This window comes from Staurois parvus, unplaced genomic scaffold, assembly GCF_062004578.1.
Source record: "Staurois parvus isolate SC_StPar_1 unplaced genomic scaffold, SC_StPar_1.0 ptg000031l, whole genome shotgun sequence".
Taxonomy (NCBI): domain Eukaryota; kingdom Metazoa; phylum Chordata; class Amphibia; order Anura; family Ranidae; genus Staurois; species Staurois parvus.
This window is the reverse complement of record NW_028317827.1, coordinates 7351709-7377029: the sequence shown is the minus strand read 5'-3', so window position 1 is coordinate 7377029 and position 25321 is coordinate 7351709. Positions and strand designations below refer to the sequence as shown.

Genomic DNA, 25321 nt, shown 5'->3' with positions numbered 1-25321 from the left:
TTCCTTTTACTATACATAATTGTATTTTTTTTACTCACATGCAGCCACATAATGAGGAGAAAAACCAGCAATGTGTGTTTTTCCTGAATGATCCAAAGTCATCATTTATTGGCACATGGGATTTCACAGCTTGCTCAGACTTGCAGTATGTGACAGTCTGCCAGAGAACCAGAGGTAGGAATATTGCTTTTGGCTTTCCTTTAAAGGAAACTTGTCATAAGAGAAACATGGAGGCTGTAACGCTAACTTCTCCTTTTAAGGAAAGTTTAATTGCCTGTCTGTAATACTGATTCTCTGGCTTCAGTACTAAGAGCCACTGTACCAGGACAAGTATGCTGATAAGGACACCTGACTTTCCTGGTCTGTTTTTCACAGTTAGTAGATCAAAGTATTGCAGCCAGGCAACTAGCATTTTTCTTAAGGCTTTCACTGGAGGCAGCCCTGGTTATTCTGCTTACTTTAACCTCTTCATCCCTGGAACATTTTACCCCCTTCATGACCAGGCCATGTTTTTTGCTGTACTGCATTGCGTGAATTTAACTGGTAATTGCACGGTTATGCAATGCTGTACCCAAACAAGCTTTATATGCTTTTTTTCACACAAATAGAGCTTTCTTTTGGTAGTATTTGATCACCACTGGGCTTTTTTATTTTTTGCGATATGAATGAAAAAAGGCTGAAATTTAAAAAAAAAAAACACTTTCTGCTATAAACATATCCAATCAAAAATTTAATATAAAATTTTGACCAAAATGTATTCTGCAACGTTTTTGATAAAAAAAAAAAAAAATAATCCTAATAATTGTATATTGATTGGTTTGCGTGAAAGCTATAGCGCCTACAAACTATAGTGTGTGTGTGTGTGTGTGTGTGTGTATATATATATATATATATATATATATATATATATACACACACACTGGAATTTTTTTTTTTTTATGTACTACTAATGGGTGCGATCAGTGACTTATAATGGGATTGCAATAGTACGGTGGACAATCTGACACTAACTGATGCTGGGGGGAACAAACTGCCTCGACATCACCAATGACATTAATACAGTGAAAATACTATACACAGTCACTGTAATAATGACACTGGCTGGGAAGGGGTTAACATGTAGGGTGATCAAGAGGTTAAATATGTGCCTATGTGTTATGTGTGCTGCTTTTACTATTAGATCTCTGTTTCTAATCCCTGTTTTGCCGGCATGAGAAACTGACAGATCGTTCCCGCTGTACAGAGCTCTGTGTTGGTAAACAACACAGAGCTCTGGGCTGAGATTGTACACAGCCAATCATCAGGTCCCAGTCGTTGGTTTCCCTTCTTTTAACCAATGTCTCCTTACCATGTTCCGTCCTGCCCTAGCAGCAAGGAGAAACTGATTGGTTATAGGAAGGAGATGGAGACATTTCCACAGCCACTAAGCATTTATTTTCTTCAAACATTCCAGATAATAATGGGACCAAAGTGCCATCATTTGTTGCAGAAGATGTGAGCTACAAAGAGAAGACATATAAAATCCTTCAGAAGAACATGACTTGGTACATGGCTTTAGAAGAATGTAGAAGCAAAAAAATGGAACTAGTCAGTGTAACAGATCAGTACCAGCTGTCCTTTCTCATCGTCACGGTTAAGCAGGCAGATCGGCCATTTTGGATTGGACTCTCTAGCAGGGATGTAAGTGCATTATTCTTGTTAAAAGAAAACTGGCATGAAAGAAACATGGAGGCTGCTGTTTGGGGCCCTCTCTTTCTGAAAATGCTAGCATTTAGCTGTTATACTGGCCCTTTTACTTCCATATCTTCTGTGATGCTTGAGTTGAACAAGCATGTGGATAGGGACCTTTGACGTTTCTCTGACACCTGCAATCTTTTTACTTTATTCAATTCAGTGATTTCAAAGTGATTGAAGTCAATAGGTCAGCACAAAAATTGAAGCAAATGAATCAATATAGTACAGGCAGCTGCCATTTTCAGAATCCTGTAATAGCAGCCCCCATACTTCTATAACAGGTTTACTTTAGTTTACTGTTGCAAATTTTGTATTATTTGAATGTTTATTTAACCACTGGTCACTTTCAGTCCCTTCCTGCCCAGGCTCATTTTCAGCTTACAGTGCTGCTGCACCTTGAATGAAAATTGCATGGTCATGCAACACTGTAGCCATATGAAATTGTATTATTTTGAGACAGAGCTTTCTTTTGGTATTTATTTCTTTATTTTTTGTTACCTTTTGTTCGTAACAAACATGATATACTTACCTGCTCTGTGCAATGGTTTTGCTTAGAGCAGCCCCGGTCCCCAGCTGGCATTCCTGGCTTTTACCCCCCTCCTGAATGCCGTCATAGCAAGCTGCTTGCTATGAGGGCATTCGTGCGTGTTTGCTCCCGAGCCCCGCTCTCTTTGTCCATAGAGACACAGAGCACAGCTTGGCCCCACCCCCCCCTGCTCTCAAGCCCTACTCCGTGTCCATAGACACACAGAGTGTGGCTTGGTCCTGCCCCCTCTCCCCTCTCACTGACGTGATTGACAGCAGTGGGAGCCAGTGACTACTGCTGCTGTGTCTGAGCCAATAAGGGGGAGAGCTGGGGGAGCCACTGCTCTCATACACATTGCTGGATCAAGATCGGGCTCAGGTAAGTATTAGGGGTGCTGGGCAAGGAGCTGCATGCAGAAGGTTTTTTTGCCTTCATGCATGGAATGCATGATGGTACAAAATCTTCTGCCTTTAGAGCCACTTTAATTAATACAGAGCTGCATTATATCTTTTTTATATCTAACCAGAGTTCAGGTTTAACATTTTAGTTGCCAAATTTTAGTTGTTTAAACTGACAAGTCAGTTTAAGTGCACGTTGCAAGATTCTACCAAATGATCCCCATGCTGGACTTTTGCCATTTTCACCTTAGTGCTCAAAAATTCCTAGTAGATTTTTGATACAAGATTCTGAATGAAATTGAATCTGGACTTCACATGTTCTGCTTTTGGCATTTTTCCTTCTTGCTCACCCAGTCCCTACTTGAGTAAGAAGCCCCAGCCTTTAGCTGCCATTCCTGGGAGAGTGACCTAAAGGGAAATAAAATCTCTAAACTACTTAAAGTGTTACTAAACTTAGGACCCTGCATTCACTATATCTGGTTTCCCACAGTTTCCAACATGGAAATGCAATTATTTTAGTAAATATAAACTGCTAAATACCTTTTCTCTACAGCAGTATATAGCAGTCTTGTGACTTTTATCAGTGTCCAGCAGGGCATTGGTTAAAACTTGTAGGAGGAGTTTTCATTCTACCTTGATTATCCTATGAGGCTTCAGGACACCTGACCATCTGTCTGGATAGTGCTGATTGGTCCTGTTCTGATCACATACAACTTCCTAAGGGGAAAAAAAAACTCTAGCAGTACACACCAAACTGAGAATGTGCAGCTTGCCCCCAAGACTCTGTTCTATCAGGAGATGGATTCTGGACATTAGAAGAAGGGGAGGAAGAAGAAAAAGGGATCAGAGAAGACAGGATCAAACATCCTTTTTACACAATGAGGAGGATTAACCCCTTAAGTTACACAGTGATTATTTTGTGGTTTTGTTGCTATGTTTTATTAGTCATTGGTACAAATCCTCCCATACATTTTATCCTAACTTTTTTCCCTTTGTTTTGTCTGCCGTGTTATTTCAGGATGGACTCCACTACAGATGGCAGGATGGGAGCACAGTTACTCTGAACCGGTGGGCGGAGGATGTGCAGGAGGATGAAGATTGTGTTTTTATAGATGTTGACGGCACATGGAAAACAAAGAGTTGTGATGATGAACTGCCTGGGGCTATTTGTCACATACCAACAAGTAAGATTTGTTTATTTCCAAATTTGCTTGCTTGTTTCTTTCTCTACTTGTTTACTCTGAATAGCTGCTCTTCAGCATTGATGTTGGCCTGAGGACCTACAAGGGGATCTAAACCCAAGAACAAGAATTTAAAATATTGCAGCTCACCAGTCCTTACTTGTTGGCTGCATGTATTTTCAGTTTTTAGGCTAAGAATATTTTCACCAAGTACTGAAAATACCCGTTGATCTTTCCAGAAATGCAGTGTCGTTGTAACTTGCTGTGAACTGAACTGACTTCACAACAGTCTTGTCTTGTTTTTGTTAACTAATTACTTAAACCCTAATGTATGGGAGATGAACAAAGGGAGACGTTTGTTGTCCAGCCTGGGCAATAGCCATGACTCCTTCCATATATACGGTGGAAGAGTGAATGTAGCCACCCAGATATAAGTGCGTTATCTGCAAGATCACTGAGTAAAAATAGAGGAAAAAGCCTGATAAAAGGAAAATAAATTATGCCACATTATCTAAGGACTGGTAACCTGCAATTTATTATATTTCTAGCTTTGGGTTTAGATGCAGTTTAAAGGATAAGTTCACCTTTCTACAAAAAATAATAAATGCACTTTTTTTTTTGTTTGACTTTTTGCAGATAAAAAAATGTGAATTTATTGTTTTTTGTAGCAGGAGCCTGTAAAGCATTGCACCAGCGATCAGCAGATCACTGATGCCATGCAGGTCTCCTGCAGATAAAAAAAATGCGAATTTATTGTTTTTTGTAGCAGGAGCCTGTAAAGCATTGCACCTGCGATCAGCAGATCACTGATGCCATGCAGGTCTCCTGCAGATAAAAAAAATGTGAATTTATTGTTTTTTGTAGTAGGAGCCTGTAAAGCATTGCACCAGCAATCAGCAGATCACTGATGCCATGCAGGTCTCCTGCAGACCTGTCAGATTATCTGCTTGCTCTTACATCCCATACAGGCAAGCTGATACTTCTGACAGGAATACTCAATAAATTAACACAGCGCCGTGACAATTCACTGAGAACTACACAAGCCAACGACTGCTGTTGGGACTTGTAGTTCATTCATTCACAGAACACTGTATATGAATGATGTGGCCATGTGGGTGGAGCCCCGCATGGCCACACTGTTTTTAAAAAGTGACAGCTAGTACTGGGAACTTCTCCCCATACTGCTATCACAGGATGGGGGGGGGGGGTTATCGAGTGGCTGCTGCAGGATCGGAAACGTTACATGTTACTCCCTAAAAATGGGTAGAACATGTATCATTCCCAACGGTAAACTTATCCTTTAACAATGCTTAGCTCCCTTCATGTCTCTAGGAGCAAGTAGGAAATGTACTGATGAGTAAAGGAATGTAAGCATGCATTTCCATCAGCAGCAAAGACTGCTTAAAGGGATACTGTTGGCAAAAAAAAGTACAAATAAAATATAGGTCATATTTAGGTGGTATAATAGTTGCTTTTGTACATTTACTTGCCCGTGTGTGGAGAGAAATTTAATCATTTAGATCTGTTTTATGTTTATTCCATCCCCCATCAAAGTGCCAACTGAGAATTTTGGTAGAATAGCAATACTCAAAACCGCTCTGTTAATTAATTACTTATATTGGAATAGTAAATAAATAAATTTAAAGAAAGAATGCTTCTAATCTGGTGTTAAAGAGTATTAACGTCTAATGTAAAAATAAAACTGATAGTACTTTGAAAATAAAAAAAATACACAAAACACAGTCTGTTAGAATAGTTAATTTCAATTCTCTGTTTTTTTGGGGGGGTTTTTCTTGACATTCACATGCAGGTCAGGTTACCCTCATAAGATGGGGTGGAGTAAGCTTTAGCATGGCAGGTTACCTTTTATTTCTATGAATTAAATATTCTATTTTTGAAAACAGAACTTTTTCCACTGTAAATAAAGATAATCAATGATGGTATACTTGGCAGTGTTTATTAGTTTGTCCCCACAACCGTCACTAAAATACAGTCATATATTGGAAAACAATGTTTTCTAGAGCTGTTCATCCTGTGAGAAAAAAAATCAGCCCTAAAAAGAAAGTAGTGCAGCTGCCACATCTACAAATTGGTAAGCTCTAATAGAACATGGTTTTGTTTTTGGGTTTAATACCACTTTAAAGTATATGTGAACCCTCGCCTTGTAAAATAACCCATAGTTTAAAATAGAAATGAAAGGTAAAACATTGTATATAGATATACAAAACATTATAAATACCCCCCCCCCTTTTTTTTTTTTTTTTTAATAAGTGGTCAAATGCCATCTGTTTCAGCTGCATAAGGAGCTCACAGAGATGGGGGAGGAGAAACAGCAGTACACTGGTCTTCCCAGTGAATGGCTATGTGGGGGAAGGCATGTCAGGACAAGTCTGATCATTGGAGGCGAGCAGGCTGAGTTCTCGGCACAGCTAGAACTGACCACGCTGTGCTGTCATGCCTAGTGTGGTCAGTTTTTGATAGGAAAGCAGAGGGACTGGCAGCAACACCAGGGATTTCACACAAAGGAAGCAATACAAAGACCAAGATACTTTTTCATACAAGTACATGGTACAGCAGACACATACCAGAAATATGAAGTGTTGGGTTTACATCTTTATAGTACAGTCTGTTCTCTGCACCCTTGTTGTATGTATTTTAAATCGGATAACATGTTATACAGTCTAAGTAGCTAATTGTCCTGTATGCCATTTGTAGATGTGACTGAAAAGAAAATGCAAGACAACACCATTGCTTGTCCTCACAAAGTTCAAGATGTAGTGTGGATCCCATACCGAAACAACTGCTATGCTTTCCTATTGAACCACAAAAGATGGTTCTCAAATGAACACAAATACATCTGCCATTCTCTTGGTATGTTATAACCAGGCTTTTTCTTTGTTTTTTTTTATTATTATTATGATTATTATGATTATTTATAATAATTGTATTATTATTCATTTTAAAGAGAACTTCAGAAAGTTTGAGAGGTTCATGTAATATAATATTTACACTTTTCTCTATCTTGTGCTTTCCATGATACAGCTCCCTGAAAACCCAGATGCAAGTGTAGTGGTACAGTCAGCTGACTACATTCATTCCCTGTCCATTATATGAATGAAATTAGTTGCAGTTATAGAAGTAGGATTGACTGATTCGAGTTGAATAATGTGCAGGGACCGAATAGACAGCTGATGGTACTGTGTTGCTTGCATCAGTTTTTAGAGAGTTTTAGCACCAAAAGGACAGCAAGGAGGTAAGTATATTTATTACATTACATGTACTATACCTCCAATAGTCCTTTCTGCAAAATGCACTAGGATGGTAGTTTTTCTCTTGTATGCTTTTCAGGGCATTGGATCTTTAAATGTGATTGAAGTGTATATTTAGCCCCTTCACGCCGGGTCGTCCCGGCGTGAAGAGAAGTTCCTGCGCCGGGAGGTGGGCGGGGCTTAGTGTCATGTGGCCACCATGACGTCACGTCCTGGCCGGTCACATGATCAGGAAAGGTCCCGATCGAAAGAGCGGACTGGGACCTTTCCATGAGTACCACACGTGTGCTGGGAGCGCGCAGGGCGCACACACTCTCAGTACATATGTTTTTTGTTACATGAACGCAAATGTGCGGCCACTCGTTGTCTAGGCCCAGACGCAGGGAGGCCGCACATTTGCGTGCGGCCGGCGTGAAGGGGTTAAAGTGACTCTTCCACTTCCCTTGCAAAGTCTAAATAAAAAACAACAATAGAAGACACTGAACACTTAAGCTGTGTATACACATATCGAATTTTGATACGTGTGTGGCCCTGTCTGTTCAACAGAAGTTGTAAGACTGACTGCTGACAAAAAGTCCTGCTGGAAAACCAGCATTTGATCAGCTTCTGCAGCCAGTGGCTGCAGCACTGATCAATGTATTCTGATGGAGGAGGGGGTCCCTGCTGTCAGAAAACAGCACATTGGGGGATGACTGATGGAGCAAGTTGGTTGGAATAGATTTATTCCTTGTTTAGGTAGTATATAAAAAATGATGTCCAAACAAGGAAGAAAAATATTCCCAACACCTGCCCTATCACTCAGCAAAGAGGACCTGTCTATATCCAGATCATCTTTTGCAAATATATATGGAAGTTGAGCATCCATGACACGGCAGTTCCACATTGTGCACTGCTATCAACAGTAAAAGCACCAATAATGGGACATATTGTTTATATACATTCATTTATTTGTTTGAAGATGGGCTTTAAATGTAGTTTGCATTTGTATCTGAATCCTAATATAATCATCTTGCGATACCTTATACAGCAGCACTTAGTCTAGAGTTCTCATTTACTTTACACTTGCATGCATCCATTGATAAAAAAAAAGTGGAAAATACCCAAATAATTTAAAACTTGCATCTGTGATAAAAGGTGTATATGTTTTCTTAGGCATGCAATTCTAAATGATTGAGAATAGCAGTGGAATGCTTAGAATAATTTATTAGTCATTTTGGCTTTTTTGGAGATTAAAAAAGACTTTGTCTTGCAGATCCTGATGCTTACGCCCTGGTTATTCGAAATGAGGAAGAAAATCGGTTTATAGTTAATGAGCTGCAGCCCTACATGGACCTAGCCAAATGGGTGTGGCTGGGAATGCGTTATGATGTATATGGTAAGATGCTTTGTATATGTATTTGTGTATTGCAAGCTAGTTGCATGTAGGTTGTCACAAATGGTTGGGCTTTGCTATGACTATATCATCACTGTCATAAGCTGACCTATAGGTTTCCTAGTTTTAGCTTCCACAAAGACTGCCCTTTACAGGGTTGGTCATGTCATTAAATGCTAAAGCATGGGCCAAGTGATCTTTGGGGAATGTGCCTATACTACATACAGTACATTTACAGGAAGCTGCTTGAGGTGGACCTCACTGAAAGGATCAACAGGTATTTGTGAAAACTTGGAAACTAGTGAAACTTTGGAAGTGGAAGGGGGGAAGTGGGAAGGGGGGGGGGGTTATTTTTCATTTGCTTCTTGTGTTTTATTTGTGGGGGTTTTTTTAAACTGGGGGCATGTCTCTACTTTGGTTATAAGAGTATATCTGCAGTTTTCATAGCCCCCTCAAAGTCCCACAAGTACTTGTAGATCCTTCCAGTGAAGGCCACCTAAGACATCTTCCTGTGATTGAGTGGCAACCATGCTGCACTGCAGGCCAAGCGGAAGGTTCTTGAGCAAAGGACCTTCACCCCTGAAATTTGGATTCTTTCTCCTCCTCTGCCTTTTCCCTAGGGTTTGGCTCTGCTCTTTCTCATCATTTTTTTCTGGGTGCTGACTTCTGTATGTGCAATATTTATGAACATCAGCTGTTATATTCATTTTGGATGTTGAACAGTGTAGCAAATATATTTGCTGTATTATGCTTGATGTGATATGACATGATTGGATATTTGTACTAATTAGTGCTTTTATGCTGAATATGATTGCATTGTAAAAGCATTCTTGATATGTGGTGTGCATACTCTGTATATATTTAAAATCAATGGTGCTGCACTGCTCTGAATTTATAAACAGAGGTGATCATGTAAGTTGTGCCTGTATGCACTACAATGGGATGCAGGGGACGTGTCTATCAGTAATTGTCACTGCTGATCCACAGGCTTGTAGCCTGTCAGTCAGCAATTGATCACACCTAGACCCTTCCACTGTGAGTTGCTCTGTCCACGAGGGGAGCAGCTGAGACACAAATGAAGGAGGATTTGACTCAGATTATACAAAAAAATTAATTTACCTTCCCTATGTGGCTTGTGCATCATGTTACCTGGATATGGTACTTACACTTTTATGCAGCAGCCTTTAGTTGTGCTTTTAAAAACTTTTTTAAAATTAACGTACACTTTAATAATTTGAAAGAGCCGGTCTCAATGTCTTCTGTCCCTAGCCACCACTTTTAAAATTATCTTCTTTCTCTAACCTGAAAAATCCCCCAGTACCTCAGCCAAATCAAATGATGAAAGAAATGTTCAGGGTAACTGTGATTCCTAACTTATATGACAAACTCCATCTTTAAAATTGGACTCCTTTCATCCCCTTTGTACTGATCAGTCGTGAGAACTATTGGACAAAACTGCATGCCTTCTAAACATAGCTGTTTCTACCATTTGGCATGCAGGTGAAATAGAAAAAAAAAAACTGTAGCACAGCATAAAATTCTACATTGTTGCACTGTGGCAGCTGAGGCAGGACTTTTAAGTCATTCTAATTTCATGTAGTTTGTCGTGTAATTTCTCTGATGTAAATTTTTATTTACTCTGAATGCGGCATCATTTTTCTTCACTAGAAAGCCATCTTCGCTGGCATGATGAGACCTTTGTGAAATATTCAAACTGGAGGGCTGGGCGGCCAAACATAACAAGCAACAGCTTTTATGCAGGGATAAGGCTTGATGGCTTCTGGGATATTTTCCACAACCCAAAGGACTATGAAATGGTCTTCTATCAACAGCACTCCATTGTGGCCTGCAAGATTGAAATGGGTAAGTCTGACTGCGTGATATTCTGTTTCCAGTTAAGTGATCTGTTTTCCTATCCAGTGATCAGATACATATGGATGGTGTAGGAATTATTTTTAAGGTTTTGCAAGTTAAAATATTTAAAATTTTATTTAAAAAGTCATAACAGTGTTTGTCATCCATTTGGTGCACAGATGGATCCACCTGTCCCTCCAGCTTTATCGTAGAGGGAACAGGTGGATCTGTCTATGCATGGATGGATTAATAAAATATTTGTTATGACTTGTAAAATGGAGAGTGGCTCTCTTCCTTCCTTCCAAGCAGTAATGTGCTGCTCCCCATAGCAAATAATTTGGAATCAGTGATTCTAAAGCATTGAGAAAACACCAAGTACGCGTTTTATTTTGTTTTGGTTTTTATTGTAAGGCTTGCATGTCTATATTGTGAGATGTTACTGTTTAGAGGTCCTTTTGCACATTACTGTGTTAGGGAAACTCTCAGTACACACAGACATAATGAGCAGACTCCAATTAAATTTAGACCATAGAGAGCTACGCAATGTTGTCTCATTGCACCCATGATGACGTCACATTTGTGGGCGCTATGATAGATGTATCCTCTTACAAGTGATTTTAATTACAAGTATTTTTGCATATTGCTTCTTTAAGGCAATGGCATCAAATGTTTACATGGGAAACTAAAAGCAAGCATGTGCCTTTCACCAGGAGCCTTTCCTGGTTCTCCACCAGGGTAAGGTGGTGTTGAGGCCTCAGTCCGCTTTCTTACAGGAGATGGTTTCTTCCTTTCACCTGAATCAGGACATTGTTTGCCAACATCCTAAGGAGAAGATGCTTCACTGCTTGAATGTCATTTGAGCTTGTTTATCTGAGGTCTACAGCTTTGTTAAGACAGTCTGATTCCCTGTTTGATCTGCCTGAGGATTCTGTTAAGGGTCACAGCCACTATTTCTAGGTGGATTCATCAGGAGCCAGGTTCCTCCTTTCCTGGGCGGGGACCTTTCTACCAGGAGTGTCAATGCTTTCTGCACATTTTGGCCTCAAGTTTCTGTTCAAGGTTGTAAGGTTCTACCAAGTAGATTTTCAAACCTCTGCGAGTATAGTTACGCAGCTAGTCAAGTTAAAAAAAGACACCCACCTAGTTCAACCAATAGGGAAAAAAAAGGCATCTTTGTAAAGGAGTCCCCCTTATTCTTTTTTTTTTGGAGAGTTTGGAATGTTTGGCCTTGTTGCTGTTTTGCCCAATCCTTGTATTCAGTGCTTTAGGACATCCCAGGTAGTCATAAATATGAAATCTTCTTTGTCCTGTGAAGTACGATTAAGAAATGAGTTGTTGGTTTACCAATTGTTTCTTGGATGACATCACAGGACACAGATCCCTCCCCTCTTGTCTATTCCTCATTGCTTGCTGCTGAGCTGTGAGGGGTTACGCCTGGAAAGGGATTCCTGCCTCCTTTTTTTATTTTTTTTTGGCAAGTGTCTACCTGAAGGCAGCAGCATAACCCCATGTAGTCATGAATATGAAGTCTTCTGTGCCCTGTGATGTAGTCCAACAAATTTACCAAAAGGAACCAAAATGCTAATATTTTAATTTTTACATTTGCTGGCAGGCTTGCTTCAGCTGATGTATACTTGGCCTCATAACTTTATTTATATGTTCTGCATTTCATCTGTTTATGCAGGTTCAAGGACAGAATACATTGAGCCATTGCCAACTGCTATACCATTTGACAATTCCACATACTACGTTTTGAAGAAGAAGCTGACGTGGTTTGAGGCGGTGAGGGAGTGCAAACAGAATGGTGGCAATCTGGTCAGTGTTCATGATAACCAGCAACAGCTCTTTCTGGAGAACATTGTAAGACAGGATGGATTCTCCCTCTGGATTGGGTTATGGAATAATGATGTAAGTGTGTGCTGATTGGTTCTATCCAGCACTGACAATTAGGCTTTTGGGGAATTGCTGTTTATCATACATAAACCTGATCTCTGTATCACTATCATATTCAGACAATTAGATTTTGTGCAGGCAATTACATTTATATGCAGTGACTGGAAACCTGAAAGGATAGGCATATATGCATGTTGCTATTTCTTACTTGATTCAAAAAATGCAAATTGCCAAGGCTGTCTTTCCCATTCTCTTTGTCAGTATTTCATTTTGCTGACCTGGGAGCTGATTTCACTTGCTGCATGCTTGTTCCTGGTCAGTGACTTGCCAAATAGGCAAGGATAATTTATTTTTTTTATTTTGATGATGTCACTAGAGCTTAGACTTTCAAAAATAGACACTGACAGCTTATTGGGCTCTGTACAGACAAGCTCTCCTAACAGAGACAAAGAGACACTGTCTCTGTGTAAAGTCCCCCAACACACTGATACTTGACAGTGCTCTCTTGATGCTCATGTCTCCATCACAGCAGGATAGTGGCGTGCAGAGAGTGGGGCGAAGGATGCGACAGCTCCGGGCATTCAAGGACCGGACAGGAACACAGACTGCTGCTAGGCAGCCTCTTAGGCATTCTGCTGCAGCCGCTGACTGGCAGTTTGTCTCTAGTGGCTGACCTCTGGACAACCAGTCGTCTGGCACACCGACATCAACATATGAAGAATCTGAACAAAACAGGACTGTTATGTACATAAGTAATGGCAAAAGTTTTAAACTGGTAAAGCTTCATCTGGTAAAGCTTCTGCCTGAAAATCATAGACATTTGGCACTGTGGGTTATAAGTTAAACTGCAGCCATGAACCGTATCAGGTCTGAGTCTGACATCAACATATGGAGAACAAGACCATCATTAATTTTCACAATGAGTCAGGGCAAAACTTATAGACCTGGTAAAGAACAGCTTAGACACTTGCCACTGTGGGTTAGAAATTAAACTATAGCCATGAACTGTATCAGAAACAAAGGTTCCAGCTCACTTGCCAACCAGCCTGCAAAACAACCAAAGTGGCATTAAATACAGAGGGTTTTGTTTTCACATATATGCGTAAGCTGCAGTGCCCACGTCATGGTACCTCTGTATATACTGCAGTCCCAACTCTAAATTTTCAGAGCCTGCATATTATGAGCACATATAAGAATGGATAGATTAAGGGCAGGTATGCCTGGAGGGAGCCCACCCCTCCTTAAGGGCACAGAGAGACCCAGCAAGTGCACAATGGCAGCAAAGGCATCCAGAGCGTCCCTGCACCCAATTCTTTCAACCCCCTGCAGCTGGAACTAAAATACCTTGCATTGCCTGAGGTTGGATACAGGGAAACAGGGATGTCATTCCTTTAGTCTTGTGACAACACTAAGGCTTAGCGATTGGCTGCTAGACTCCAACAGAGTCACATGCTCCCCCATATCAGCAGGCACCATGCATTCTCACCCATCACTGACAAAGTGATAGTGGGCTAGTTCTAATTTTTTTTTTTGTCACACGGTATTAGCACAAAAGTACAACATTTCAGACATATTTGTAAATAACGGCCTAGAATTATTTTTCTCACTCTGGCATGCTGATATGTAACATGTAGCTCAATCAACATTTCATGCATAGTTGCCCATAATGCATGAAATGTGACAGGTTATTGCTAATGAGACATCGGGGGATTTTTAGACGCTCAATGTTTCACGGGGCCTCTGCTGAGGTTAATGTAGAGCAGATAGTGTTCAATTAGCCTCTCCCCTGGCCACCGTGACCAGAAACAGTGAGAGCAGGACCCAGAAGTAACATTTTACACATAGCTTCCAGGTTTTTAGTAGCAGCCAGGCGTGTATGTGTGTAAAACCTGCTGTTCCTGCCGATGTATGGCATACATCAGCGTCATTTTTTTCCTGAGTGGCTGTTTGGGCCTTGCCTGATGCGTGCTTTAGCCACAAGGTGCTTGTGTGGTCAGCTGTCTGTTTGGAGCCGTTGACCCTTCTTTCCCCTCTTTCCTTTGTGATCTCTTTACTGTTTGCTAACAGAACCGGAACCTCACGGAGTGGGCTGGATTATATGGATAAATTGTGGTGCAGTCCCAGTAAAAAGTTTGCCAGTATCCAGTCACATGAAGGTAGCATCATGTAACCCATGGTTTAAGAATCAATTCCTTAAATGTGCAGGAAAGTCAAAATTCCTCTTTTTCAGCTCCCCCATGCAAAAATGCTGAAGTAACAGTAAAATATAAATAAATAAACGTGGACAATGTAAAAGTAATTGCGTTATCCCTGGCTTCTGCCTGCGGTGCCTAAGCAAGGATTTCATCCTTATCCCTCTGGCTAGATCCCAGCATAATGCAGAAGCATCTTCTCACAAGTTTTGGGGTACTTGGCTTGCCGCCTCCTTGAGTGTGGAAGCCAGGGGGGTTAGGTGAGCACATTTTTACTATACTACAGTGTTTTGACATTTGAAGGAGACCTGAATAAATAGGCGAACCTTGATTCATATTGCATATGTTCTCTAGTTCCTGTGGTAGAGTAACAAAAAATATTTACCACCACACCCAACAAGGTCATTGGCCAGCCAAACTCTCTGATTTAAACCTGTGCGGAAAGAAATATGGCTGCTCACCACCTTGTGGAAATGCCCGCTTCCTGACTGTCACACTGTTCTGACATTTTTAAGTTACTGACTGGCAGCATATAAGCAGCCAGTGAAGTCAAAACACTGCAATTTTTCTGAAATATAGGTCAGTACTAAAAGCCTCCATATCTCTATGGAAAGTTTGTGTTTTAAACACCATCTTCACTTTTTCAACATGTTACCTCTCTCCACCCCCCCATCCCACTGCTCTTGTAGTCCATTGATCCTTCTTCCGTCTGAAAGTCAGGTACAAGCTGGAGTCGGCAGGAAGCTGGCATTGTAATGCTTTACAGGCTAACTGTAAAAAAAACACAACAATAAACGCACAATTTTTTCCTGCAAAAATATGTGCATTTATTTTATGGGGTTTTTTTTGTTTGTTTTTTTTATAACCTAGGCTTTAACTGACGTGACCATGTCTTTTCCCAATAAACCATGTATATGAATCTACAGGTGAAACTCGAAAAATTAGAATATCGTGCAAAAGTTAATTTACTTCAGTAATGCAACTTAAAAGGTGAAACTAATATATGAGATAGACTCATTACATGCAAAGCAAGATAGTTCAAGCTGTGATTTGTCATAATTGTGATGATTATGGCTTACAGCTCATGAAAACCCCAAATCCACAATCTCAGAAAATTTGAATATTGTGAAAAGGTGCAATATTCTCGGCTCAAAGTGTCCCACTCTTATCAGCTAATTAAGCCATAACACCTGCAAAGGGTTCCTGAACCTTTAAATGGTCTCTCAGTCTGGTTCAGTAGGAATCACAATCTTCGGAAAGACTGCTGACCTGACAGTTGTGCAGAAAACCATCATTGACACCCTCCATAAGGAGGGAAAGCCTCAAAAGATAATTGAAAAAGAAGTTGGATGTTCACAAAGTGCTGTATCAAAGCACATTAATAGAGAGTTATGTGGAAGGGAAAGTGTGGAAGAAAAAGGTTAACAAGCAGCAGGAATGACCGCAGCCTGGATAGGATTGTCAGGAAAGTCCATTCAAAAGTGTTGAGGACTTTCACAAGGAGTGGACTGAGGCTGGAGTCAGTGCATCAAGAGCCACCACACACAGATGGATCCTGGACGTGGGCTACGAAAAGTTGTATTCCTCTTGTCAAGCCGCTCCTGAACAACAAACAACGTCAGAAGTGTCTTACCTGGGCTAAAGAAAATCAGACCTGGTGTGTTGCTCAGTGGTCCAAAGTCCTCTTTTCTGATGAGAGCAACTTTTGCATCTCATTTGGAAACCAAGGACCCAGAGTATGGAAGAAGAATGGAGAGGCACACACTGCAAGATGCTTGAAGTCCAGTGTGAAGTTTCCACAGTCTGTGTTGATTTGGGGAGCCATGTCATCTGCTGGTGTTGGTCCATTGTGCTTCATTAAGTCCAGGGTCAACGCAGCCGTCTACCAGGAGATTTTGGAGCACTTCATGCTTCCTTCCAGATGAGCTTTATGGGGATGCTGACTTCATTTTCCAGCAGGACATGGCACCTGCCCACACTGCCAAAAGCACCAAACCTGGTTCAATGACCGTGGGATTACTGTGCTTGATTGGCCCGCAAACGCGCCTGACCTGAACCCCATAGAGAATCTATGGGGCATTGCCAAGAGAAAGATGAGAGACATGAGACCGAACAATGCAGAAGAGCTGAAGGCCACTATTGAAGCATCCTGGTCTTCCATAACACCTTAGCAGTGCCACAGGCTGATGGCTTCCATGCCACGCCACATTGAGGCAGTAATTGCTGCAAAAGGGGCCCAAACCAAGTACTGAGCACATATACATGCTTCTACTTTTCAGAGGTCTGATATTGTTCTATGTACAATCCTTGTTTTATTGATTGCATGTAATATTCTAATTTTCTGAGATTATGGATTTGGGGTTTTCATGAGCTGTAAGCCATAATCATCACAATTATGACAAATCACGGCTTGAACTATCTTGATTTGCATGTAATGAGTCTATCGCATATATTAGTTTCACCTTTTAAGTTGTATTACTGAAATAAATGAACTTTTGCACGATATTCTAATTTTTCGAGTTTCACCTGTAGGTGCTGGTCAACCTGTGTTCTGATATTCTTTGAGCTCCATTAGACCAGGCTTTGCATATGGTATGTTCATGGAAACAGAGATCACTGATAAATAACATGTGGTGATCTGAAATTTTGCAGTGTGTACACACACCATACATTCTGTAAAGATTGGTTAGTTTTATGGCTGCAGATTAAGGTTAGGGGAGTAATGGTTTTCCTTTTCCTTTCTTGGACTGTTGCAACATTATGCTTGATTTGGCCAACAGGGGACGGTCTCAGGAACAGAATGGTCAGATGGTACTTCGGTCAGCTATGAATTTGTGAATCTGGACACACTGCTGCCTCGTGGAAACTGCGCCTATTTTGACACAAAGGGAAACTGGCGCTCAAAGAGCTGCACAGAACCCCTGGATGGTGCTCTTTGTTATAAACCATTGGCAAGTAAGTTATAGGTCTTTATTAGTTATGGAACTGTAAGGTTTATGCTTTATATAAATACTTCAGAGCGTCTTATTTATTGCTGCTATGGACCTCTCTTTGATCTATTGCAGTGCAATCAAAGTCTATAGAGACTGATCCACTGTGCCCCAAAACAGACAACTCCGCACAATGGGTTCGTCAAAAGGATTTTTGCTATGCATTTGATGTGAAGATCTACAACTACTCGGTGTACACTAGCGAACAAGCCAGGAAGATGTGCCAAACTTTAGGTATGTGGCTGTAATCGGGTTTTAAAATCGCAGAGTATGTTGTTGCTTGTTCATTAAACAGTCTTTCTCCTGATGCTTGCCTGCTCCTGTTTCCCTCCTATGCATTATTATTGGCCTTTGAGGCTATCAATTGTAGTAATGGGCTAGTAGGAATGTAGAGGAGTTGGAAGTACCAGGCAAGCTCTATCACAGCATAGTGTAGCCCACCCTTTTAGCAAAGCTGAAAAGAAAACGTCTGTCGTTATGCGGTTGCATGCACCTCATGCCTGATAGTACATTTTGGTGTTCCTAAACTGTCAGTATCTCTTAGAGTGAACCGAAGTTTACCCATACTGCTAGCCCAACCAAGATTCAGTGTAGAATATGGACCTTGCAGTGCAACCAGTTGTGCACAATCCCCTCATCTTCATAGGATTGTGCTCAGGCCTGACAAACAGCCCTTTAATAAGCAAAAAGGGTCAGCACTCTAAGGCCCATATTTTCTAGAAGGTTGCAAAAGAGGGTTGGATATGAGTAGGCACCATGCATGTTACTATACAGGGGAGATACAATTCATAACTTTTAATGTTCTCTGAAAACAAATTGAGTAAATACATATGCACAGCCATAGTTGGTCAGTGCTGTGCAATGTACCCAGAATAGTCACAACCCCAACTTAGACAAGTACATCTTTAATATTCCAATGTATGTCTTCTAGATCCCTCAGCCAAGCTGCTGACTATAAATGATGAGGAAGAGAATGAATTTGTTAGTAAATATTTGACGGCTGATGTGTTTATCACTCGAAGAATTTGGCTCGGAGTAGATCCAAACTCAGCTGGTAAGTAGATGGCTAGACAACGATGTACTTACATTTGCAAGTGACTTCATTTCTCAGGTATGCTAAAGAAAGAAAATGCTTAAGGGGTCAGTTTTCCCAGACCTTATGTTCTAATAGTGAGAGAATTCTAAACTAAAATACCCGGTGGCTTTTTGAAGGCTACCTTTCCTAAAACTGAAATTCAGGCATTAAGACACCAATGAATGCAGCTCTGTATTCATTATTACATCATTTAAATGTATATTTTTTGTAATGCAAACAGTGCCTGAAAATGACTCGGACTCAGCCTGTTGCAGAGCTCAGACAAGGAGGAAGAAGCAGCACAAGGAGACAGTCAGCTGTGTTGCAATGATTATGTGCTTACTAGGGAGATACTGCTAGAAGGAGTGAGCAGAGTGACAGATGAGCTCATATGTGTGCTGTTTCTCCTTTTTCCCTGTCCAGTCAGACTGGAAGAGGGATTGAGGTAAATAATTATGTAATTTATCAGCTTATGAACTTGAAGTATCCAAAATGCAAAAAAAAAATGTTTTGCCTTTAGTTCTATGGGGGGTTATAACCCCTGTAAGCATTATTTTTGCCATCTGTGTCTTATTGAGATTTCCCTTCACTTCCTGTCCCATAGCCAAAACAGGAAGTGAGAGAAAATCCCTCTAAAGTGAGGAAATCCTGAAATAGTGTCCCCACTGGAAGATTCCCCAGTATTCCTCTTTTGGGGACAACCAAACATTAGGTATTTTCTTTAACATTCACCTTCAATGATAATGGTGAACAGGACAAATAGAGAGGGTGAATCTGCCTAATGGGGACATAGACAACAATAAAAACCTGACTGGGTGTTCTAATCCCTTTTCACTTCATTTAAAACTAAAATAAAAACTTTACCTTTTGTTATACTATAAAGTGTAAACAAATAATCTTGAATTTCAATACAATCTCTTCATTTGAGCCCACCTAGTCATGCGCCCAGCCCCTGCTGCATGGCTTGCAGGGAAATGTTAGTTACTCTGCTCCATTTCCGTTTTTATGCTGTTATCCTAGTAGAATTGTTGATATTTGATTCTTCTATCTGTACAGATCAGAAATTATGGCTTGATGGATCACCCATAAAATATAACCACTGGACTAATGTTCCAACAAACACCGTCGGCTCCTGCGTTGTTTTATTCCCAGAGACTGGCACATGGAATAGAATTCCCTGTACACCTGGCATGGGAAGAGTCGTCTGCAAATCACCTCTAAGTAAGTTCTTTTGTGTCATGTAGAGCAGGCATCACTAAATGCAGACCAAGTCACTGTCCCACATGGACCCATGCAGTCCTGCCATTTAGGAGCGTTTTCTTCCCCCAGCTGTCTCACGATCATCCTCACAGAGCTGACAGCAGGAGGCAGGACAGTCCTGGATGGAGGGTGGGAGCTGCCCGAGGTTAACAAGCAGGTGATTGGTTGCTAAGATGAAGGGCAGTGCTAGCAATCAATCACTGTCTGTGTAAGGTAGGACAGTGGGGGGGGGGGTGAAGTTAAAGGGGCTAAGGACAATTGTGTGTGGGGGGGCTAAGGACATTAGTGTGTGGGGGGCTGAGGACAGTAATGTGGGGGGGCTAAGGACTGTGGTGTGTGGGGGCTGAGGACATTAAAGTGGGAGGGGCTGAGGAGAGCAATGTGTGGGGGCTGAGGACAGCAACGTGTGGGGGCTGAGGACAGCAATATGGGGGGACCTGGGGGCAGTAATGTGGGGGGATGATGTAAAAAGGGGCAGAGTACACTACAGTGAAGGGGGAGAGGACAGTACTGTTGGGGAGGGGGTTGGGGGGGGGGGTGTTGATGTCAAGGAAGTTTGAGAACACTACTGTGAAAGGGGTGGAGGGGGTGATGTAAAAGGGGAACTAAGGACACTCATCAAAAGGGGATCTTGCTGTGAATGAGGAGGGGACTGTGATGTGCAGTGGGGATTGAAGACACTGATGTAAGAACAGGTTCAGATATGTACATGTGCATTTGGTGCACACTTTGTGGGTAGGTCAGCACTACCTGCTAGAAACCTGAAGAAGTCCCCTACCCTTTTTTTTTTTTCAAAATCGCACCACAGCAACATGTGGTTTGGCGCACACGAAAATGCACCACAGGGGCCTACATGACCTATGGACCTCTAATGCATGCAAATTCTACTGCCCGGACCTTGCTGATTTTATTTCAGTACCCCTGATGTAGGGCCTTATTCAGTAAGAGAAATTCTGGATGAACCTTTTTAGTTTATACATTGCAATACATGTATAAGTCCTCATGCACACTGGACATTTTTACAGCGGCTGTTTTTGGCTTTGGACGTTTTTTCTACAGCCAGTAAACTCCCCAGCATGTTATCCTATGTGTCCATGCACACATAGACTGTAATCAATGTTTTCTGGCAGGGGCGTTTTCTGGCTGGAAAAAAACCCTCAGAACTAGTGGGTTTCTAGAGGAATTTTTTAGCTGTAAAAACTCTCTAACGCTGAAAAACTCAGTAAATCATGGCAAACCAGCATTTTTGTACGTTTTTTTTGGCCCATGTTTTTAACATGACTTTACACAGCTAACGTTACCAGCGTTATTAAAACGCCCAATGTGCATGGAGCCTAAGCTGGCCGATTGTATCAAAGTAATCGCTCCATGGCCAGTCTCTAACCTACTCTGCAATTGCTACAGCGGACACAATGCTAACATGTGGCAACAGACACAAATTGGAGGAGAGACACTAAGTTCACGTCTGGCCACTGACATGCAATGCAACAGAAATAAGGAATACCTATGCTCAGATCCCAAAAACTTGTACATTCCATCAGGTGCTAATGGGGTGTGACCACATGTTGACACTGGAAATTCTGGGTGAATCCTCTACACAATTCTATGCACCCTTTTAATCAAACTTTGCATTAAAGCAATGATTTTTAGTTCACACACATTGCAATACATGGTTAAGCTGGCCAACTACTTCAAAGAAATCCCTCTCTGGCCATTCCCTACTCTACTCTGCAAAATTCAACATGCTTGCTAATAGCATACTTCAGTGGATATAGTGCCAGTATGTGTCTGTTTGCCCCATGTTGGCATTGTGGCCATTACAGCGTTTGCATTTTTCAGAGCAGGTTAGGGACTAGCCATAGACTGATTACTTTGATGCAGTTGGCCAGCTTAAACATGTATTGCAATATATGTGAACTAAAAATCCTTTTTTTGCAATAAAAAGTAAAAAAAAAATTTCCTAGAAAGGGGGCATAGCATTGTGCAGAGGGTTCATCCAAAACTTCTAGTGTTAATATGTGGTCACAGCCCTTTAACACCTGATGGATTATATGCATCTACAAACCAATGGGATTTGAGCACAGGTATATCTTATTTCTGTTATTCAGTCAAATACCACTAATAGGTCACAATTGTTTTTCTTTACACTGGGATTGTTCCTTAAAATGTGGATTTCTTGTCCTTCCAGAGTCTACTGGAGTGGGAGTTGCAGTTGGACTTGCAATATTCGTCATCCTAGCCCTCATCATTGGGCTTGTCATCTACCTCTACAAAAGGCGGCACCCTCTCTTCTTCTCATCCATTCGTTACCGACGAGCAGAAGATCAGATGGAGTCCATGATTGATTATTCTTAGATCAGTTTTCAGTGTACTACCTGTATTTTTATTTTGCACAACTTGGAAGAGAATTATTTTGTGGGTTTTGGCAGCACTCAGGCAGAATTTTTTAAGAAGTTTAGTTTTTTTTTTAATGAAATTTGAGTGCTCTTCCAAAATATGCACATCAGTTGGACATTTGTTACGTGTTTTTTTAACTGCTTTTCTTTAAGCCAAAATTGTGGGGTTTTTATGATTTGATGTTTGTGGTACATACTAATTGTATAATATGTGTCCCTAGGAATATTGTGGAATTGTGTCAGATAGGTGTTATTGGCAATCCTGGGGGGCAGCCTGTCATTGGCTGCTGAATCAGCCCTACTCCAAAGAGGTGGGGCTCCGCAAAAGGGAATAGTGAAGCCTATATATAGATATGGTTGATCTGATCTGGGTAATTATGCAGGTTGGAACATGGCTTAGAGTATGATTAAAAAACAAAAAAGTTTACTTTAATTTTGGGTAGACTATGGAAGGCCTCTTTCAAGTTTTTAGTGCTGTCTGTGTCTTTGCTGGGAAGTTGCAAGATCTCTGTTTGTCCATATACAGTCAGGTCCATAAATATTGGGACATCGACATAATTCTAACATTTTTTGCTCTATACACCACCACAATAGATTTGAAGTGAAACGAACATGAAGTGCTTTAAGTGCAGACTGTCAGCTTTAATTTGAGGGTATTTACATCCAAATCAGGTGAACGGTGTAGGAATTACAACAGTTTGCATATGTGCCTCCCACTTGTTAAGGGACCAAAAGTAATGGGACAGAATAATAATCATAAATCAAACTTTCACTTTTTAATACTTGGTTGCAAATCCTTTGCAGTCAATTACAGCTTGAAATCTGGAACGCATAGACATCACCAGATGCTGGGTTTCATCCCTGGTGATGCTCTGCCAGGCCTCTACTGCAACTGTCTTCAGTTCCTGCTTGTTCTTGGGGCATTTTCCCTTCAGTTTTGTCTTCAGCAAGTGAAATGCATGCTCAATCGGATTCAGGTCAGGTGATTGACTTGGCCATTGCATAACATTCCACTTCTTTCCCTTAAAAAACTCTTTGGTTGCTTTTGCAGTATGCTTTGGGTCATTGTCCATCTGCACTGTGAAGCGGCGTCCAATGAATTCTGAAGCATTTGGCTGAATATGAGCAGATAATATTGCCTGAAACACTTCAGAATTCATCCGGCTGCTTTTGTCAGCAGTCACATCATCAATAAATACAAGAGAACCAGTTCCATTGGCAGCCATACATGCCCACGCCATAACACTACCACCACCATGCTTCACTGATGAGGTGGTATGCTTAGGATCATGAGCAGTTCCTTTCCTTCTCCATACTCTTCTCTTCCCATCACTCTGGTACAAGTTGATCTTGGTCTCATCTGTCCATAGGATGTTGTTCCAGAACTGTGAAGGCTTTTTTAGATGTCGTTTGGCGAACTCTAATATGGCCTTCCCGTTTTTGAGGTTCACCAATGGTTTACATCTTGTGGTGAACCCTCTGTATTCACTCTGGTGAAGTCTTCTCTTGATTGTTGACTTTGACACACATACACCTACCTCCTGGAGAGTGTTCTTGATCTGGCCAACTGTTGTGAAGGGTGTTTTCTTCACCAGGGAAAGAATTCTTCGGTCATCCACCACAGTAGTTTTCCGTGGTCTTCCGAGTCTTTTGGTGTTGCTGAGCTCACCGGTGCGTTCCTTCTTTTTAAGAATGTTCCAAACAGTTGTTTTGGCCACGCCTAATGTTTTTGCTATCTCTCTGATGGGTTTGTTTTGTTTTTCAGCCTAATGATGGCTTGCTTCACTGATAGTGACAGCTCTTTGGATCTCATCTTGAGAGTTGACAGCAACAGATTCCAAATGCAAATAGCACACTTGAAATTAACTCTGGACCTTTTATCTGCTCATTGTAATTGGGATAATGAGGGAATAACACACACCTGGCCATGGAACAGCTGAGAAGCCATTTGTCCCATTACCTTTGGTCCCTTAACAAGTGGGAGGCACATATGCAAACTGTTGTAATTCCTACACCGTTCACCTGATTTGGATGTAAATACCCTCAAATTAAAGCTGACAGTCTGCAGTTAAAGCACATCATGTTTGTTTCATTTCAAATCCATTGTGGTGGTGTATAGAGCCAAAAATGTTAGAATTGTGTCGATGTCCCAATATTTATGGACCTGACTGTAACTTGCCAATGAGACAAAAAGTTATAGGGGGGAAAAAAAGAGAGTTGTGGCCAGAACAGAAATAGTGTGGTAATATTTGATCGGAGAAATGCTGTTCTTGTGACAGCTGTCTATGATGGGGTTTCCTTCACTGTTTGGATAGACTTCCTTTTATTTCCTGAAGTTGAGTGAAATCTCCCCAATGGGACACAGACAACCAAAAATACCCGACAAGCATCCTAATCTTTCCCTGCTGTATCGAAACTGAAAGGTTTAGGCTATACATAATTCTAATGTTTAAAGTTCTATAGTTTTTTTTTTGTTTTTTTTTTGTTTTGTTTTTTGCTTGTCCTGCTAAAAATTGCTATATCTACAACTCCTGATACATTAGTGTGATGGTCAATGGAAAGAACACTTGTCGTTATTGGGAAGATTTTCCTTACCTTTTTTAAAGGTAGCTAAAAAGAACAAAGGTGTCACCAGAAACCTGTATGAGAGGCAGAAATTGCTTATGGAAGCTCTAGCAACCTCTGGATGAAACCCTGCTCTAACCAATGGCAGTTCCTAACGTGGTCCAGGTACACTGCACATGTCTCCACTACAAGGTTAATTTGGTTCATCTCCATTACTATGGCAGTCCCTGTAGGAAACGTAAATCAAGTCAGCTAACTGAACTGCCAAGAGGTGTATTTGAAGTTGAATTGGCCATAACATCTAGGACATTAGAAGGCAGGTGGGTCTTGTAGTCGAGTAAGATGACATTCAACCTGACCTTTCACCCAAACCCAAATTGCCAACTCTGGGAAGGATGGTTTTACTGATTGTTGAGGCACCCACTGTTTCTTTATACAATATAACTAGGAAACTACTGTAGTTGTCCTCTGTTGTTTTAGGTTAGGAAGTGTAGCTAATTATTCTCAAACACACTCTTATGCCAATTTCCACAGGCTAGCCTGCTAAAAGCACTGATTACAATTTAAAACAGAACTTCATCTACTTTTTGTTTGTTAAAAAAAAAGTGTCCACGTG

General features: G+C 41.0%; 1 protein-coding gene across 1 annotated transcript in view; it reads left to right on the top strand.

The window, feature by feature from the left end:
• LY75 (lymphocyte antigen 75) overlaps window positions 1-22730 on the top strand; it is a 143164-nt gene extending 120434 nt beyond the window's left edge. Inside the window, exons 24-35 of the mRNA XM_089659877.1 lie at window positions 45-174; window positions 1454-1680; window positions 3677-3842; window positions 6555-6710; window positions 8361-8483; window positions 10149-10343; window positions 12019-12242; window positions 17200-17374; window positions 17485-17643; window positions 18341-18463; window positions 19541-19705; window positions 21933-22730. Of these exons, the coding sequence (XP_089516003.1) occupies window positions 45-174; window positions 1454-1680; window positions 3677-3842; window positions 6555-6710; window positions 8361-8483; window positions 10149-10343; window positions 12019-12242; window positions 17200-17374; window positions 17485-17643; window positions 18341-18463; window positions 19541-19705; window positions 21933-22099 (2010 nt within the window). The 3' untranslated portion in view covers window positions 22100-22730. The remainder of the gene's footprint in view (window positions 1-44; window positions 175-1453; window positions 1681-3676; window positions 3843-6554; window positions 6711-8360; window positions 8484-10148; window positions 10344-12018; window positions 12243-17199; window positions 17375-17484; window positions 17644-18340; window positions 18464-19540; window positions 19706-21932) is intronic.
• Window positions 22731-25321: the final 2591 nt, after the last annotated feature.